This window comes from Bos javanicus, chromosome 5 (assembly GCF_032452875.1).
Source record: "Bos javanicus breed banteng chromosome 5, ARS-OSU_banteng_1.0, whole genome shotgun sequence".
Classification (NCBI taxonomy): Eukaryota; Metazoa; Chordata; class Mammalia; order Artiodactyla; family Bovidae; genus Bos; species Bos javanicus.
Window position 1 is genome coordinate 104,568,013 of NC_083872.1, and position 15,976 is coordinate 104,583,988.

Sequence of the window (15,976 nt, forward strand, 5' to 3'; positions counted from 1 at the left end):
TTAAGACCCAGTGCAGTCAAGTAAATGAACAAATATTGCAACAAACAAGGGACTTCCCTGGTGGACGAGTGGCTTAGATTCTGTGCTCGAAATGCAGAGGGCTCAGGTTCAATCCCTGGTCAAGCAACTAGCTCCCACATGCCGCAACTAAGACCTGGCATAGCCAAATAAATAAAAAAATATTCAAACAAAACACGAGCAAAGAGCAGGTGAAAGACGCCTGAAAAAATAAGCAGCTCTAAAAAATTAAAAGAGGCAAAACTCCAAAACCAGTTTGGAATGTTGTCATCATCTTTTATTATGTATCAAATTGTCTTTAACATTAAGTTACAACCTGATTAAACTTGATAGACATTTTTATCTATTTAAAGACACACAAAAAAATCTTGCTATGTACAATATCTTTTGTCTAGAGTTTAGCAAACATAGTACCTTTCATTGCAGGATTTCTGCTTAATATAATAAGCAAAAACAAATGACCAAAAAATATATATATTTATATAAAGCCAAAGCAAACCCAAATCCCCAAGTCCCTTAACTACAAACATCAATGTTGAATAAAGCATTAAAAACACAAACATAGAATAACTTTGTTTAGAAATGCAGAATGAATACCAAAGTTAGTGGCAAAGGAAAAAAAAAAAAAACAAAAACGTAAAAACAGAACCCCGCGAAAATAACCAGCGGTCTTCACGGGTGAACGTTCCTGCTCAGGGCACAAAGCTTGACTCTAGACCATGTCTCGGTTTCTGCGGATGGCACAACACAGGATCATGCTGAAAACCATGCCGAATATCTGGAAGACAGGAAGAGGTGTGAGGGACTGCCTGACTTTCTGCTGGAAGGTGGAGGGAGACGGGGAGACGGGAGCCAATGAGGCCACGACAAACGACAGTGGAGGGGTTCTGGTGGGCCAGTTAAGACTCCACACTTCCACTGCACAAGCCGGCTCCTGTGAACGCTCAGAGTGAGACACGCCCAGAGCTAAATTTAACGCTCAAATCCCAACTATTCCAATATCCCTCACGAGACTTTCACTTTCCTCTGTGCCTGTCTATGTTTCATATTCTAGTTTTTATTTTTTTAAAAAATTCTTTAAAAAGTTTTTTGGCTACACCACGTGACCTGCGGGATCTTAGTTCCCCAATCAGGGAATGAATCTGTGACCCCTGCAGTGGAAGTGTGGAGGAGTCTTAACCCAGGAAGTCCTTATATTTTTGTGCTTTTTACTGAAAGTGGCTTCAAGGCTTTCCTAGATTCAGAGGAGCGGTGCCAATTACCACTAAGAGAGGAAGTGGTTCTCTCTCCTGGAGTCTTTGCAACGGGCAGAGGGCTGTGTTCCCTACTGAATCTCAGCACTCCCTCGTGGGGGCTCCCCTGGGGAACCTGATTGGCCCCTGATGGCTTCTGGGGATGGACTGGCAAGAGAGAGATGGTTGGAAACTTTCGGTCCCCTTTCTAGTTGTTCACCTGTGGGTGTCTTTCTGACCATAGCAGGAGGTGAGACAGTTCACATCCATGTTGCTTTTACTGAAACTGCTTTCACAGGACAATGAAAAGCAGCTGCTTTTTGTGAAAACATGTCCTGAAGATTATCTGGGGATCACTAACAGGGTGTCTGGGTGACCTACATCCTTGTTGCTCCAAGTGTGGCCCGTGGACCAAACACAGTGGAATCACCTTGCATTTATTCCTGAAACCCTTAAGGTAGTGGGAACGGATTCTGGAGAAACACTGAGTTCAAGTCTCAGATGCTTCACTCCTGACCTCAGAGACTCTGATCAATGTACTTAACCTCTCTCTTTCTCTCTGGAATCTGTAAAACGGGAATATGAATAGTTTCCACCTCATGGGTATGGCAAGGGTTAAATAAGTTGATAAATTCATAGATTAGTGAAAACAGTGGCTGGTCAGAGTAAGAGCTTCATAAATTGTAATTACTAAGGTTTTTTCCCAAAGCCCCTGACACTCACCATCACCACGGCAATCCCAATACCCACGGCGCCGATGATGTGGAATTTGCTTCGGAAGATCTCGTCGATGGCTTCAGGGCAGGGCTTGGTGGGAAAACCAAGACCCAGATGAACACATAGCCCTACTCCAGGCTCACCCCTCCCCTCCATGGCACTCATCTGACCCCTGGGGTGCTGTGGTTGCAAAGCGAGGGCTGGGGACTGGCGGATGGACAGAAAGGAGAACCAGGAAGGGTCCCCCAAGTTTGGGCAAGAAGCCATGGAAGGAAGAGGCGTGGGCCCCTGCTTTGGGATCCGTGTCTAATCGGGCCATAGGGTTTTTATTACTGTTGGTCGCTAAGTTGTGTCCGACTCTTTTCTGACCCCATGGACTGTAGCCCCCCAGGTTCCTCTGTCCGTGAAATTTTCCAGACAAGAATACTGGAATGGGTTGCCATTTCCTTCTCTAGGGGATGTTCCCGACCGAGGGATTAAACTCGTGTCTTCTGCATTGGCAGGCAGATTCTTTACTATTGAGCCACCAGGGAAGCCTGGCCATAGAGTTACTTCCTATTACTATTATGGATGTTTGTACATTTGCTCCAGCTCACATGCACGAGCTGCTCACAAGTCTAGAAGGCAAGAGTCCAGGCCTGGGAGCACCCGCTGTGCAAGATGGCTGGATGGAGGCCCAGCAGCTGTAGGCAGCTAGAATGCTTTGCTACTTCTCCAGTCTCTGATTTGCTGCCCTGGAGGAATTAGAGACCCAGGGTAGGGGAGAAAGGAGACAGCCACCCTGGGTGCTTCCTACGGGGAAGAGGTGTTTAAGAAGCACCACAGTGCTGTCTTCACAGATCAAGGGGGCTGAAGGCATGTCCGCTTTGGTGGGATTTACCCAGAGCAGCTGGGCAAGGCACAGGGTCTTGTGCTAAGCTTACCCTCGTTTTCAAGGTGTCAACTAAATTCTTTGGGGGGCAGGTGTCGGTGAAAAATTGTTCTGGCACCCCGGTCAAACCACAGCAGTCCAGCTGCAGAGAGAAGGACATGACTGGGGGTTAGAGAGACAGATAACGAGGACCGAAGCAGAGATGCACACAAGTTCGGAAGAAAGTCGGGGGGACGGGAAGCTGGTGTACCGCGATGTGGATGGCCTTCAGCGTCTCCCGCTGGGGCTCGTCCTTGTTCTTCAGCTTGTTGTAGGTGTCCTCGTAAAACTTCTGGACTTCCTTGATCACCTGGGAAGTGCAGACCAGAGATGAGCAGGGATGGATTCTTTATGAACAAATGTCACCCGTTCCATTTGCTCACATGCAGCCACAAATTCCCCTGCTGTGAAATGTCACAGGGCAGACGCACCACTGGGCGAGCCCCCTCAGGGTCTCTGGGGTCCCCCACCTCCTCCCACATCCTCTAGGAACCCCTCCGGCCATCTCCCCTTCTGCGTGCACCTTTGGTTACCCCTGTAGCCCCACTTGGCTCTTTCCCTTCTACCGAAAAAAGAAAATTCAATTGCCTCAATGTAAGGAATTAAAAGCAAAAATCCTACTCCCGATCCAGCTAGTTCTTCTTCCTTGTAGCACAGTGTCTGGTGCAGAGTACATATGGGATAAGAACTGGCTATTACATTATAATACGAAGGAGATACTCTTATCCTCCTGCACCCGGGCACATCTCCATTTAACCAATGCTTGGCCCCTGCTCCCCACCCCCAAAACCAGAACTGATCAACATCCAGCATTTCCTGCAGCAGCTTTCATAATTAGCCTTTTCTACTTCCATGGCTGCGGCCTTTATCATCTGCATAATTAAATCTTTTTCTCCCCCCCTTCCCCACCTCCCATCCCCACCTCCACTGTCTCTCTTCTTTCGACCCTCCTGATAAAATGACACATCTGTCCCTAAAACACTGCTCTGATGGAGCCCCACCTGGCCCCCCACCCAGCCCCCACCCAGCTGTGCTCAGACCCTTTCTTTGCCAGGAAGCCCCTGCCTCCAACTCTCCTCCCGACATCCCCTCTCTCCATCAAGGTTTTGGTCAATGTCCCCCTCTCCACGAAGCCAGAAGAGACACCCCTCGCCTACCCACGCCAGCTTTTCAAATCCCATGGGGTTTCTGGATATAAATGACTTCTGTAACACCAGTCAGTCCTTATCCCACATGAGTGGCAAAGTTCCTTGAAATGGATGAGCACAGCTCATCCATCTCTGGACCCCACAGAGAGTGTGGCATGCGTTTATAAACTAGGGGAGGGGGCTAGGCCACACAAAGCATTCTTTTCCTACCCTGTGTACCAGAGAAGTTGGGGGAGTGCTGTAGAGGTGTGAGAGGCAGACACCAACCCTACCATACTGCCTGAACCCTTCTCTATGACAGAGCCCGGGAGGCTGGTGCTCACTCCCATCCCCTGCCCTGGGGAGCTCCTGTTAGGGGCACTTTGATGGCTGAAGGGTGACCCAAGTGACCAGCTGGGATACCCTTCTGCCGCCATCACCCTTACACCCCTGACTCCTACGAGGTCTTACGGGAAAACCTACCTCCTCCTTGTGGGAATATCCCCAGATGGCTGCAGCTACTTCAATGGCAAATATCACCAAGAGGAAGCTGAAGAACTGGAAGAGAAAGGGCTGGGGTTAGGGGCAGGCCCAGCCAGCTGGCTGAAACAAGCAGAGGGCATTTCGGAGACCAGGCTTCTGGGGACCTGGCACTGGGGGCTGGAAGGGATGCCTGGAAGGGGCAGGAGGAGGTTCAGAGCTGCCAGCGCTTGGCCAAGGCCAGGAGTGGGGAAAAGCCACAGGGGGAAAGCATCAGAGACCCCAGACTAGTACTTCTTTTTTTTTTCCTCACAAAGCAAGAGACTTGATTGGGAAGGGGCGCCGTGGAGGACAGCAGGAGGGTAAGGGGACGCAGGAGGACTGCTCTGCCACGTGGCTGGAAGTCTTTGCTTTTAAGGTGACAGGATTAGTTTCCGGGTCAGAACCGGTATTTCTAAAGGTGTTAATGAAGAGGCAGTGATTAAAAAAAAACAAACCTCACTCGCTTACAAAACCCACAGAGATTTGAGGAAAGAAGGACGTGAAGAAACACTCTGGGGTTTGAGGAGAACTGTAACACAAACTTTGAAACAAGAAGAGGAGGTGAAGGTACCTGTGGATTCAGGGAAAAGAGGCAAACGTGGGCCTCGAAAAAGGGATAAACAAAGTCCCGGCATTTAGTTGCCTAAGGGAAGTGACAAGACAGTGGCTCCAGGAAGGAAGAGGAGCTAGTGTGTCACCAGAGGGGAGGAGACACTTGGGGCTAGGGCTCTGGGGCCGGCCCCACCCCGCCCCACCCCCTGGTCTACAGGATCCTGGGAGGGGGACCTGGGAGGCCCGGGGCGGTGGGCACCCAGGGGACACTCACCAATCCCAGCATGCACTGGGACTCCTGCACGGCTCCGCAGCAGCCCAGGAAGCCCACCAGCATCATGAGCGCACCGGCTCCGATCAGAATATAGACGCCTGGGGGGATGGGGCAGGGTTAGCGGGAGGCCCAATTGCTTCTCGATCCACCCCCCTTCCTCTCCCACATCCTCACTGGCCTTGCATCCAAGCCCCATCTCCCACTCAGCCTCCTCCGCCTCTGTGGGCAAGTCTTCTCCTGCCTCTGTGACCTGCCCATCAAGCCTCCACTCCCACTTGACCCTCAGCCCTCCAGCAAGGTGCCCACTGCGCCCCCAACCCAGGACAGAGAATAGCCATGGGACCCCCATGTTCTACTCAGGACAGACTGGTCCAGTTGATCAGCGGTTTCCACTTGGGATGGATCCACTCCTGCTAAATTAGACCCTCCGAACTAGGGACCAACTTCCCGGGGACTCTGACAAGCATCTTGCTGACCTCTCTACCTGATGGAAGAGGCTGTCAGAGCAAGCCTTCATCACGAAGGGGCTGTGCACACGCAGACAACCACGCTCTGGGCGGGCAGCTCGACCAGGTTCCCAAAGGGGATGCCTGAGGGCAGGTGGGAGCCAGGCACGTGCAGTTAACAACATCCAAGGGCAAGAGAACCCTGCTTCAGTCCCAACTCTGCTTCTAACTGCTGTGTGATCTTGGGTAAGACACTTTCCCTCCCTGGGTCTCAATTTCCTTACAAGTAAAATGAGAAGTTGGTTGCTGCTGCTGCTGCTAAGTTGCTTCAGTTGTGTCCGACTCTGCGACCCCATAGACAGCAGCCCACCAGGCTCCCCCGTCCCTGGGATTCTCCAGGCAAGAGTACTGGAGTGGGGTGCCATTTCCTTCTCCAATGCAGGAAAGTGAAAAGTGAAAGTAGCTCAGTCGTGTCCGACTCTTAGCGACCCTACGGACTGCAGCCCACCAGGCTCCTCCATCCACGGGATTTTCCAGGCAAGAGTACTAGAGTGGGGTGCCATCACCTTCTCCAGTTGGTTGCTATGAAATTTCAAAAGATGCCTTATAGCACACCAATGGGATCTTACAGCTGCAATTCAGTCACCCCAGTTTAAGCATGCAAAGAACCCTCCTTGGTAAAGAGAGGTTAAGTGACATGGTTTGTAAACACTCGGGTGTCTGATGGAGAAGGGTGGTGAGAGGCTGTGAGTTCTACAACTCTGGCCTGGGACAGGGAACACAGGCTTGGCCCTGGTCATTCCACACTCCCCCCAGGGAACGCCCAGAATGGCCCAGCATGCGGTTATCTTCTTGAGAAGCACAGCTGTCTTGCAGTGACCATCCTCTTAACCCAGCTTCCCCCTCCATCCCCCATGGCCCCGCGGGAAAACTGGCAAAAATGTTCCAGGCCTCCCCAGCTTGCAGACATGTTCTGTCCACTCCTGTGAGGGGTGACTGTCACATGTGAGAATACCAGCTCTGAAGACCAAAGGCCTGGATTTGAAAACTGGCTCTATGACCCAGGGAAATCCACTTCACTGTCTGTGCAACAGCTTTCCATCTGCAATCCAGGGCTGAGAAAAATGCCTGCCTCCAGGACTGCCTTGAGGATCAGGGGATGTGCTCCAAGTGCACACGAGTGCTAGCTACTGTTGATTTTTCTAACTTATATTTTAAAAATCGGTATCTTTTTATTAAGGTATAGATAATGTACAATCAGGGCTTCCCTGGTGGCTCAGACAGTAAAGAATCTGCCTGCAATGCAGGAGACCTGGGTTCAATCCCTGGGTCGGGAAGATCCCCTGGAGAAGGGAATGGCAACCCTCTCCAGTATTCTTGCCTGGAGAATCCCCATGGACAGAGGAGCCTGGCGGGCTACAGTCCATGTAGTTGCAAAAGAGTCGGACACACTGAGCGACTAAACAACAGCAACAAAAGATGTACAATCAACAACTGTCAATCTTAACAATAGGAAGGATGGACGACAATTGTGAATAATCACGATTGTGAGGATGATTTTCACAGGCGTCCCTGCTGTCCTCTCCCTGGGACCAGGGAGACTGCCCCGAAGCAGGGATGCTCCCCACAATACACAACAGGATGCTGCGATGAGAACCCTGTCCCGCCGGCAGGTGTCACAGTGATTTCACTGCCCCCATCTGTGCCCTCCGCTCAGCCGGAACCGCACAGGCAGCAAACCACGCAGCAGGCCCGCAGCTGAGGCTCGCCAGCAGCACAGCGCAGAGTGCACACAAGGGAGCGTTTGTCCTCGGCTCGTCCCCCCACATCTGTTGTGATGTCAGGTCACGTGGGCTGGCTGGCAAGCCCCGATGAATATGGGTATTGTTCCTGTGCATGTCCAGCCAGACTGGGCAAGGGGACAAATGCAGCTTGTCCTCGAGTCAAGTCCACCCTTCTAGTCCTCCACTCCGTGGGCCCACAGGCCGGACTGCCCCGCCCACACACAGGGGCCGCGGGAGAAATGGCAGTGCTTTGGGGTCTGGACTCCAAGGTGGAGACCCCAGGAAGCAGGGGCAGTAAACTGGCCCATGTCTCCCTATCGCCTCCTCTCTCCCCATCAGGGCATGACAACGAAGGATGAGGTCACCCCTTTGAGTCCCACTGCAGGGGCTGAATAAATAGGGCATATTAAGAGTTCAAACTAGTCAATCCTAAAGGAAATCAACCCTGAATATTCATTGGAAGGACCGATGCTGAAGTTGAAGCTCCAGTACTTTGGCCACCTGATGAAAAGAGCCGATTCGATGGAAAAGATTCTGATCCTGGGAAAGATTGAAGGCAGGAGGAGAAGGATGAGATGGTTGGATGGCATCATGGACTCAACAGACATGAATTTGAGCAAACTCTTGGAGACAGTAAACAGAGGAGCCTGGCATGCTGTAGTTCATTGAGTTGCAAAAAGTGACTTAGCGACGGAATAACAAAAATTAAGAGATCAAAAGGATTTACAAGCCCATAAAATAGAGTCGAGTGGGGATGATCAGACAATTTTCTTTCTGTCCAGCTCCCAGTCCACAAGCCCAGGTGACCCTGGCAGAAGATGGGGTGCTGGACCGGTAGCCTCAGAGAGCCACTAAAGGCAAAATCATTTCCCATGCAGAGAGAGCATTTCCCTAATGGGCCTGACAGTTAATATTAAATATTCATTCCTGGGCTCAGCAAAGATTTTAGTACCAAGGGTCTCGGTTTTCAATCTCGCTCAGTTTGCAGATCTCAGGTGTCTCGGCTTCACCCTCTCTGGGTGGGGATGAAGAGGAGCAATTCCCTGGTAGCTATCTATGGGAGTTTTGGCAACGGCCATCAGGCCACAGAGGCTCAGTGGTTAAAAAACCCACCTGCCAATGCAGGACACAGGTTTGATCCCTGGGTCAGGAAGATCCCCTGGAGGAGGACATGGCAACCCACGGAGGACGTGGAAAATCCCTTGAAGAGAGGAGCCTGGCGGGCTACAGTCCATGGGGTTGCAAAGGATGCAACCGAGCACATACATCAAGCCACAGGGCGGCTCAGCTGTGAGCAGCAAGCCCTTGATCCACTGCAGGGCGAGGCTGCTGCTCCAAAAGGCCATCTGGGGCTTCCCCTTTGGACAGGCTCCTTCTAGTCTGCATCCGGAGCTTGTTAGCAGAGGCTGCCGGTGATAAATGACAAAGCATTCCCCTTTATAAAGCAAGTGGATGTTAGCCTTCGGTCTGACTCATGGAAAAAGTTATTCGTCACGGAGCCTTCTCTAGGATTACTGTATTCATTTGCTTAAGAGCTGTTTATTCTGCTTGTTTCAGGCTGATACAGACCTAGTCCAAAAAAAAATTAAAAATAAAAATAAAGCTTCTCATGAAGCAGTAGCATCTGCCAGGAAGGGAGGGGACAATCAGCCTCCTGACATCACCCCAACCCCATCATGAAAACAGCGCTCAGCGCACCTGCTTGTGTGCAGGACAACACTGGGCAGAGCCTCTGGCCTCCACCTGCTGAGAACACTTTGTGTGTGTGTGTGCGTGCGCACGCGCGAGTGTGCATGTGTTTGTTCAGTTGTATGCGGCTCTTTGTGACCCCACGGACTATAGTCCACCAGGCTCCTCTGTTTGTGGGAGTGCGTCGCCATTCCCTTCTCCAGGGGAATCATCCCCATCCAGGGATCAAACCTAGGTCTCCTGCATTGCAGGTGGATTCTTTACCAACTGAGCTACCAGGGAAGCCCGAGGACACTTTATCATCTCTATTAATTCAAGCGGGGGTTCCGAGGAACCCTAAGTCGGCTCCCCAGTGGCTCTCCCTTCATCCCTCTCCATCCCACCAATGGGCCCCATTCATGAGGCCACAGTGAACTCCGGTTGTCAAGCAGGTAGCTCTCTGCCTGGAGAGGTGTGTGTATAGGCCCTGCCAGTGTCAGGATGGGGAAACCAGGTGCAGAGTGGCAAAACAAACCACCCCAGACCACAAACCGGACTGGGGAAGCCAGCTCAGCCCATCTTGGGGACAGTCCTTGCCGGGAGGACATGGTTAGAGCGTCCCAGATGCCCTCATTCGGAGATTCTGGTTCTGCAAGGGACACCAAGGAGTTAAGAAGGGCAGCTGGCCTGGGACCAAGAAAAAGCCATTCCCAAATTTGTCTGCAGCGGGGATTACAGGTCCTGCTGACATGCTGATCTCCAGGGCCTGAACTGGAGATCAGGCCCATATAAGGCCGTCAGTTATTCTGGATCCACTAGAGACTGCTCTGAATGTGGCGAAGTCTCTTCTCTCGCTTCTCAGCCTCCTTCTGCATTCTTTCTCAACTTTGAACACTGTGACTCTGCTGGAGAAAAGACATCCCTGGGTCCCTCAGGTTTCCTGAAGGGTGAGTTACATGGCCAGGCCAGCCTGAGGGTTGCCCTGCAGACAGTCTGTGCCCCAGTGCAAGGATAGTCACCCCATGATGTCGGGAAGAGTGGCTGGGTGGGGCTGGTGCTCTAAGCTGGAAGAGGGGCTGTGGGTCAAGGCAAAGGCTGACGTCACAGCCTGAGGGGGAAGGGGACACAGAGAATGGAGCCTCCTTGGCCATTTGCCCGGAGATGACAATCGTTCAGTTGCCCACAGCGCTCAGTGAAGTAAGGGGCCCTGGGCAGACCCGGGTGGTCAGTCGCTGACTGTGTTCTATGTGATGTCACTTGTACCCCCTCCAGGCTTCTGCCAGCAGAACGAAGTCTTCAGAGCTGAGCCCTTGCCCAGCAGAGAATCCAGCGCAGAAGATTTGTATTTGTCCCTCAGAGCTCAGGGGACAGTGGCGCTGGCCCCTGAGTGAGGACAACTGTGTCTTTCTGGGATGCACCTTCAGACCAGCTCCTGGTCATTTCAGCTAGGACCACAGGCCATCAGAAGGGCCCTGCAGTAACCTGGGGGACCTAAGTCCCAGGAGGTCCCCAGACACAGGCCTGGCCCCTCCAGCTGTATGCTTGGCACTGTCCTACCACCTGCCTGACTTTTCCACCTGGCATCTGCTGGGCTGCTAGTGCTGGGGGCCTGTCTCCCGAGCACAGTTTGGGGTGAACTCACAAGGCCCAGAGGGGGACTTCTCTGGTGGTCCAGTGGTTAGGACTCTGCACTTTCACTGAGGAAAGCCCCAGTTCAATTCTGGGTTGGGGAACAATGATCCTGCAAGCCTCGCAGGCAGGAAAAAAATATCAACTTAAAAAGAAAAAACAATTAAAAAGTTAAAAAAAAAAAGAGCAGATATAGATATATATATATGTAATTAATATACAGATATCACTTTGCTATACCCCTGAAACTAATCAATTCTTCAGCGCTCAGCTTTCTTTATAGTCCAACTCTCACATCCATACATGACCACTAGAAAAACCATAGCCTTGACTAGATGGACCTTTGTTGGCAAAGTAATGCTTCTGCTTTTTATGTGCTGAAGGATTGATGCTTTTGAACTGTGGTGTTGGAGAAGACTCTTGAGAGTCACTTCGACTGCAAGGAGATCCAACCAGTCCATCCTAAAGGAGATCAATCCTGGGTGTTCATTGGAAGGACTGATGTTGAAGCTGAAACTCCAATACTTTGGCCACCTGATGCATAGAGCTGACTCATTGGAAAAGACCCTGATGCTGGGAGGGATTGGGGCAGGAGGAGAAGGGGACGACAGAGGATGAGATGGCTGGATGGCATCACCGACTCGTTGGATCTGAGTTTGAGTGAACTCCGGGAGTTGGTGATGGACAGGGAGGCCTGGTGTGCTGCAGTCCATGGGGTCACAAAGAGTGGGATACGACTGAGCAACTGAAATGAAACTAATGCACCATTGTAAATCAACTATACAACCCCCCCCACCAAAATACATAAAACAAGCCAGAGTCCTAGATAACAAGACAGACACAATTGTTGGGCATGATGGTGTGAGCCAGGCACCTGCAGAGCACGGGGGTGGGGTTGGGGGGCAGGGGGCTCTCTGGGTCATTGCCAACTGCTTGCAAATGTCTGTCCCAAGACCCGCTCTCCCCCCCAGAGGGTCCCCAGCTCCCTGTTGTGACATGACGTGGAGAGCTCAAGACCTGCCCTCACCCCCCGCCCCCACCCTGCAGCCCCACTGCCCCAGCTCAAGGGGTGACATTCCAGGCCTGCCACAGCCACCAAAAAACTTACCAAAAAAACCCCGCTGTTGCTAAAACAAGTCAGGGTGCTATGGAAATCTGCTTTCAAAAACTGTGTGTGTAGTTTTTTAAAAAAACACATGTTGTGCTTTTTCTTCTCTCATTTTCTTTCTGACAATAGGGAGGCACGCCCTAAAAAACCCAACTAGCACCAGCACCAAAAAGCCAAGAAAGGAGGGAAACCGGGCGCCTGCTGGGCCATCAGCTCAAGGCTGGCGCTGGGAGGCGGGTGGGGGTCATGGGCCTCCAGCCACCGCGTTCTTCCTGAAGGTCCGCGTGATAACGCTCTTTAGACTGCTTGCTCTTTTTTTTTTTTAAAAATAACTTCTTTGGTGGGTGGAAAGGAAGTGACCAAACTTACACTTTGAGACTGATGACATGACAGTATCCTTCTAAAATAGGGGCTGCTTTTGTTTCTCGCAAATGAAGTGTTTGTTTCCTATCCCCCAGCCAGGTGAGGGGAAAGCTTCGGGTTCTATGAGGCAACTCAGAAACCGGGGAACCGCCGGGGACAGGCCAGGGCTCTCCTGCTCCTGTGAGAGGTGCTTATGCTGGTATCACTGCGGGTGACAGTGACAGAATGGTGCCAGAAAAAGATGCCAAAGGACCTATGTGCAGAAAGAAACCTGCTAAATCGATTCATGTTCCAACTGGACGCCTTTGCCCTGAAGCAAAAGCACTTTAGAAAACAAGTAAGACTTAACATGCATAGCCTGTGCGCCAGTGCAGGGGTTGGAAAAGCTGGTGCCTCTTCTAGTCTCTCACTATCTGACAGTTATCCAGGAGGCAGGACCTCGGGCCTCTTGAGTCCCTGTCTGAACCGTGGGGAGATGTTCCCTCTGCTTCTCCTGGCATCGTGGGTCCCCAGGACCAAGTTTTCTAAATTAAGCAGATGAATGAACCTTCTCAGACATGAAATTCAGAGAGAAATCCAGGGACAAGAACAGAAGCTCTGCAGCCCTCTGAGAGTGGCAGCAGCTTTGGCAGAGCCAATTTCACATCAAAGAATGGTCCAAGTGCCAGGCTTGGTCAGCTTGGAAAAAGAAACCACATCAGTCAAATGCAAATTCATGGGCGCAACTACACAAAAGCAGGGCTGGAAATGGACCCGACTGGCAATGCAGGCCGGAGCAAAGTCCTCCCCTGCCCAAGTCCCTAGATCAACACGGACTCTCTCTCTGAAGCTGGATGGAAGGGACAGCAAGGTCCCCCACTCACCTGTGTAGAAGCTGGAATCATTATTTTCTTGCTCGAAGATGCTCTTGGTCTGCGAGTCGAATCGGAGCCATAGTCCAACAGAAAGGACCGCGATCCCGGCAAGCTGCAAGACACACAGGACGTCGGTGTGAGCCTGGCTGCCGGGGACATGGTGGTATCCCAGGGGAGCCGCCCTTGGCCTCTGCCCCTCGCCAGGCACCTGGCGGCAGCAGCAGCCACGCCGGGGTGGGCACAGAGAATCATTTGCTAAAAATAACAACCAGTGGGGAATAAACAGTTATCTCCCAGCAGTACAGGGATGGTTATTGTGTGGAGAGAATATTATACAGCAGTGAACATGAACCAGCTCTGATACTACGGGTGCGTCTGACCGTGTTAAACAGAAGCAGGGACTTCCCTGGCAGTCCAGTGGTTCCAGTGCAGGGGACACAGGTTTGATGTCTTGTCGGGGAACTAAGATCCCACGTGCCTCTGGGCAACTAAGCCCACGCACCACAACTACAGAGCCTACCAATGACAGAGCCTATGAGCTCTGGACCCCAAGTGTGACAACAAAGATCCCACATCCCGCACCTAAGACCTGACACAGCCAACAATAAATAAATAAATATTATAAAACAAAAACACAGAAGAAGCAAAAAGCACCAAACACACACAATAGGATTCCATACAGTTAAAAATGACTATTTAGGGGTGCTTGTAACTCATAACTCATAAGAAAAAGAAGAAAGTGACGATCATAAAGTCAAGTGAGTGGTGGTCAACAGGGAGGGGGGTTTCTGATGAGGGAACAGCAGTCGGGGGTGGGGGGGTGGAATGGATGGTCTACAGCTCTGGCGGTGTTCTAGCTTTGACTTGAGTGGTGGTGGTCCAGATATTCACCACACAATTACTCTTTACTCTGTTTTCTGCACTCTTCTGTACATATACCATACAATAAAAAAAAGAAAGAAAAAAAAAAAAATCACCCAAAGAGCAGGCACATCCCTGGCTCTTCAGGCCGCTATGACTCCTGAGCCATGTCGCCCAGTGAAGCCTCCCCCATATCTGGTCCCTCCCTGTTCACACAGGGAAGCCTCACAACCTGACCCACCCAACTCTAGGTTTCGCTGGACACATCATTATGAATGATCCTTATAAACATTAGACAAGAAGCCTTCAAGGGATTGTTCGATCCTACAATTTAGTGAAAAGCTCCCTGCAGTAGGAAATGGCAACCCACTCAGGTATTCTTGCCTGGAAAATTCCATGGGCAGAGGAGCCCGGTGGGCTACAGTCCACGGGGTCACAAAGAGTTGGACATGACTAAGCATGAGCATGCCCATTTCAGAGGGGGGCAAGTTGAAATACTAGACTTGAAAGGGCAGATTTCCCCGATAAGGAAAGCCTGAGGCATCAATCCTGGCCTCAGGCACTGCTGAACTCGGTGCCAGGAGGAGGATCCCTGCCCAGCCCCCCAGCCGACTGAGCTCCCCTCCCTACTGCTGGCCTGTACCAGGGCTTGCCTGGGTGACTCACAGGCTGTGGGTGGTGGCCGGCTGGATGAGGGCGTGTGGGCTTGGGGCCAACACCCAGCCCCAGGTTTTACTGGCCCACCCTCTTCAACAGAGACAGGCGCCCTGTGTCAGAGCCCTACTCAGGGAGCTGGGTTCTCTGCTCCAGGGGCCAGAACAGCCTGTGGTGTAGACAGGCTTCTTCTCTCTCTCTCTCTGCTTCTCTCCTTTTCAACATGACTTGGCAGCATTTGAGTATGCTCAGTGGAGCATGGAGATGGCTACAGTGGGAGGGGTGACCCAAGACTTCAGACTGCAGTAGAAGCAAAACCTTGTCTATACCCACAGCGGTGTCCACAGTGAGGGTCTGGAATTCCTTAAAATTCTATCTCTTTGGTTCTCCCATCTGGCAAACAGGAGTAGTGAGTCCAGATCCTGTGACTCAGTCTGGGTTCTCCCACCTCTCAGGATTGCCCAGAACAGGGGCCAAAATAGAAAATGTCCACGTACCAGGGACTAAGGCCCAAGTCCCTGGCCTACCTATTTAGGGATCTTGGAGTTACAAGAAAGAAGGTAAGACTTCCCCTTCTCCACTCCCAACACAAGGAGGTCCAATCAGGCCCCTGGAAAATGGAAGGCCACTGGTTTCTTTTGGGATGTGAAAGCATTAACCTGAAAAGCCTGGAGGCTGGAGCTCTGAGCACACTTGCAGGTAGTCCTAGACAGTGGTTAGCGCTGAGAACAAACCCTGGCCTCCGTATCTCCTCCTGCCCTTATCCTGGCAGGGATGTTGCTGAGAACACCTGGACCTGAGGGGCCTGTCCTTTCCTATCCTTTCTGCTCTAGGCTGCCTGCTCTTATCCAAGAATTATCCAACAGTCATTCTTCCTGTGGATAAATTTACTCATCCATCCCTTATTCTGCCGGGGAAATTCTTAAATGAGTCAGCACACACACACACAAAATAAAAACAATCCCATTTGAAAGAACTAAGCTACAAAAGACGGTGATGACTACACTCTGCCCAGAAGCTTCACAGGGCAGGAACTGGGTCTCTTGGGGAATGATTCCACTCATGGGTAATGACACACAAATGAAACTCCCATTCTGTAATTTCAAGGACACATGCACAGGTGGCAAGATGAGAACTGGACCCAGAAGGTCCAACCTGGCCAAGGACAAAGCCAGACACAGGAGACAGTCCGGGGTCCTGCCGTATCAGGACCCTACCCCAAACCTAACATCAGGAGGGAGGAAAAGAGACTGGTTC

The 15,976-nt window shown here is 51.4% G+C and overlaps 1 protein-coding gene and 1 long non-coding RNA gene across 2 annotated transcripts in view; one reads left to right on the forward strand and one right to left on the reverse strand.

Moving 5' to 3' along the window:
• Positions 1 to 273: 273 nt before the first annotated feature.
• The window catches only part of CD9 (CD9 molecule), a 35,768-nt gene continuing 20,065 nt past the window's right edge, over positions 274 to 15,976 (reverse strand). The window contains exons 2-8 of the mRNA XM_061418163.1: positions 13,214 to 13,316; positions 5,353 to 5,450; positions 4,488 to 4,562; positions 3,089 to 3,187; positions 2,891 to 2,980; positions 1,974 to 2,057; positions 274 to 796 (exon numbers count right to left, since the gene is read on the reverse strand). Coding sequence (XP_061274147.1) covers positions 731 to 796; positions 1,974 to 2,057; positions 2,891 to 2,980; positions 3,089 to 3,187; positions 4,488 to 4,562; positions 5,353 to 5,450; positions 13,214 to 13,316 — 615 coding nt within the window. The 3' untranslated portion in view covers positions 274 to 730. The remainder of the gene's footprint in view (positions 797 to 1,973; positions 2,058 to 2,890; positions 2,981 to 3,088; positions 3,188 to 4,487; positions 4,563 to 5,352; positions 5,451 to 13,213; positions 13,317 to 15,976) is intronic.
• LOC133248267 (uncharacterized) lies at positions 9,734 to 11,689 on the forward strand. The gene is made up of 2 exons (XR_009736647.1): positions 9,734 to 10,197; positions 10,523 to 11,689. It is a non-coding gene; the product is annotated as an uncharacterized LOC133248267 (long non-coding RNA).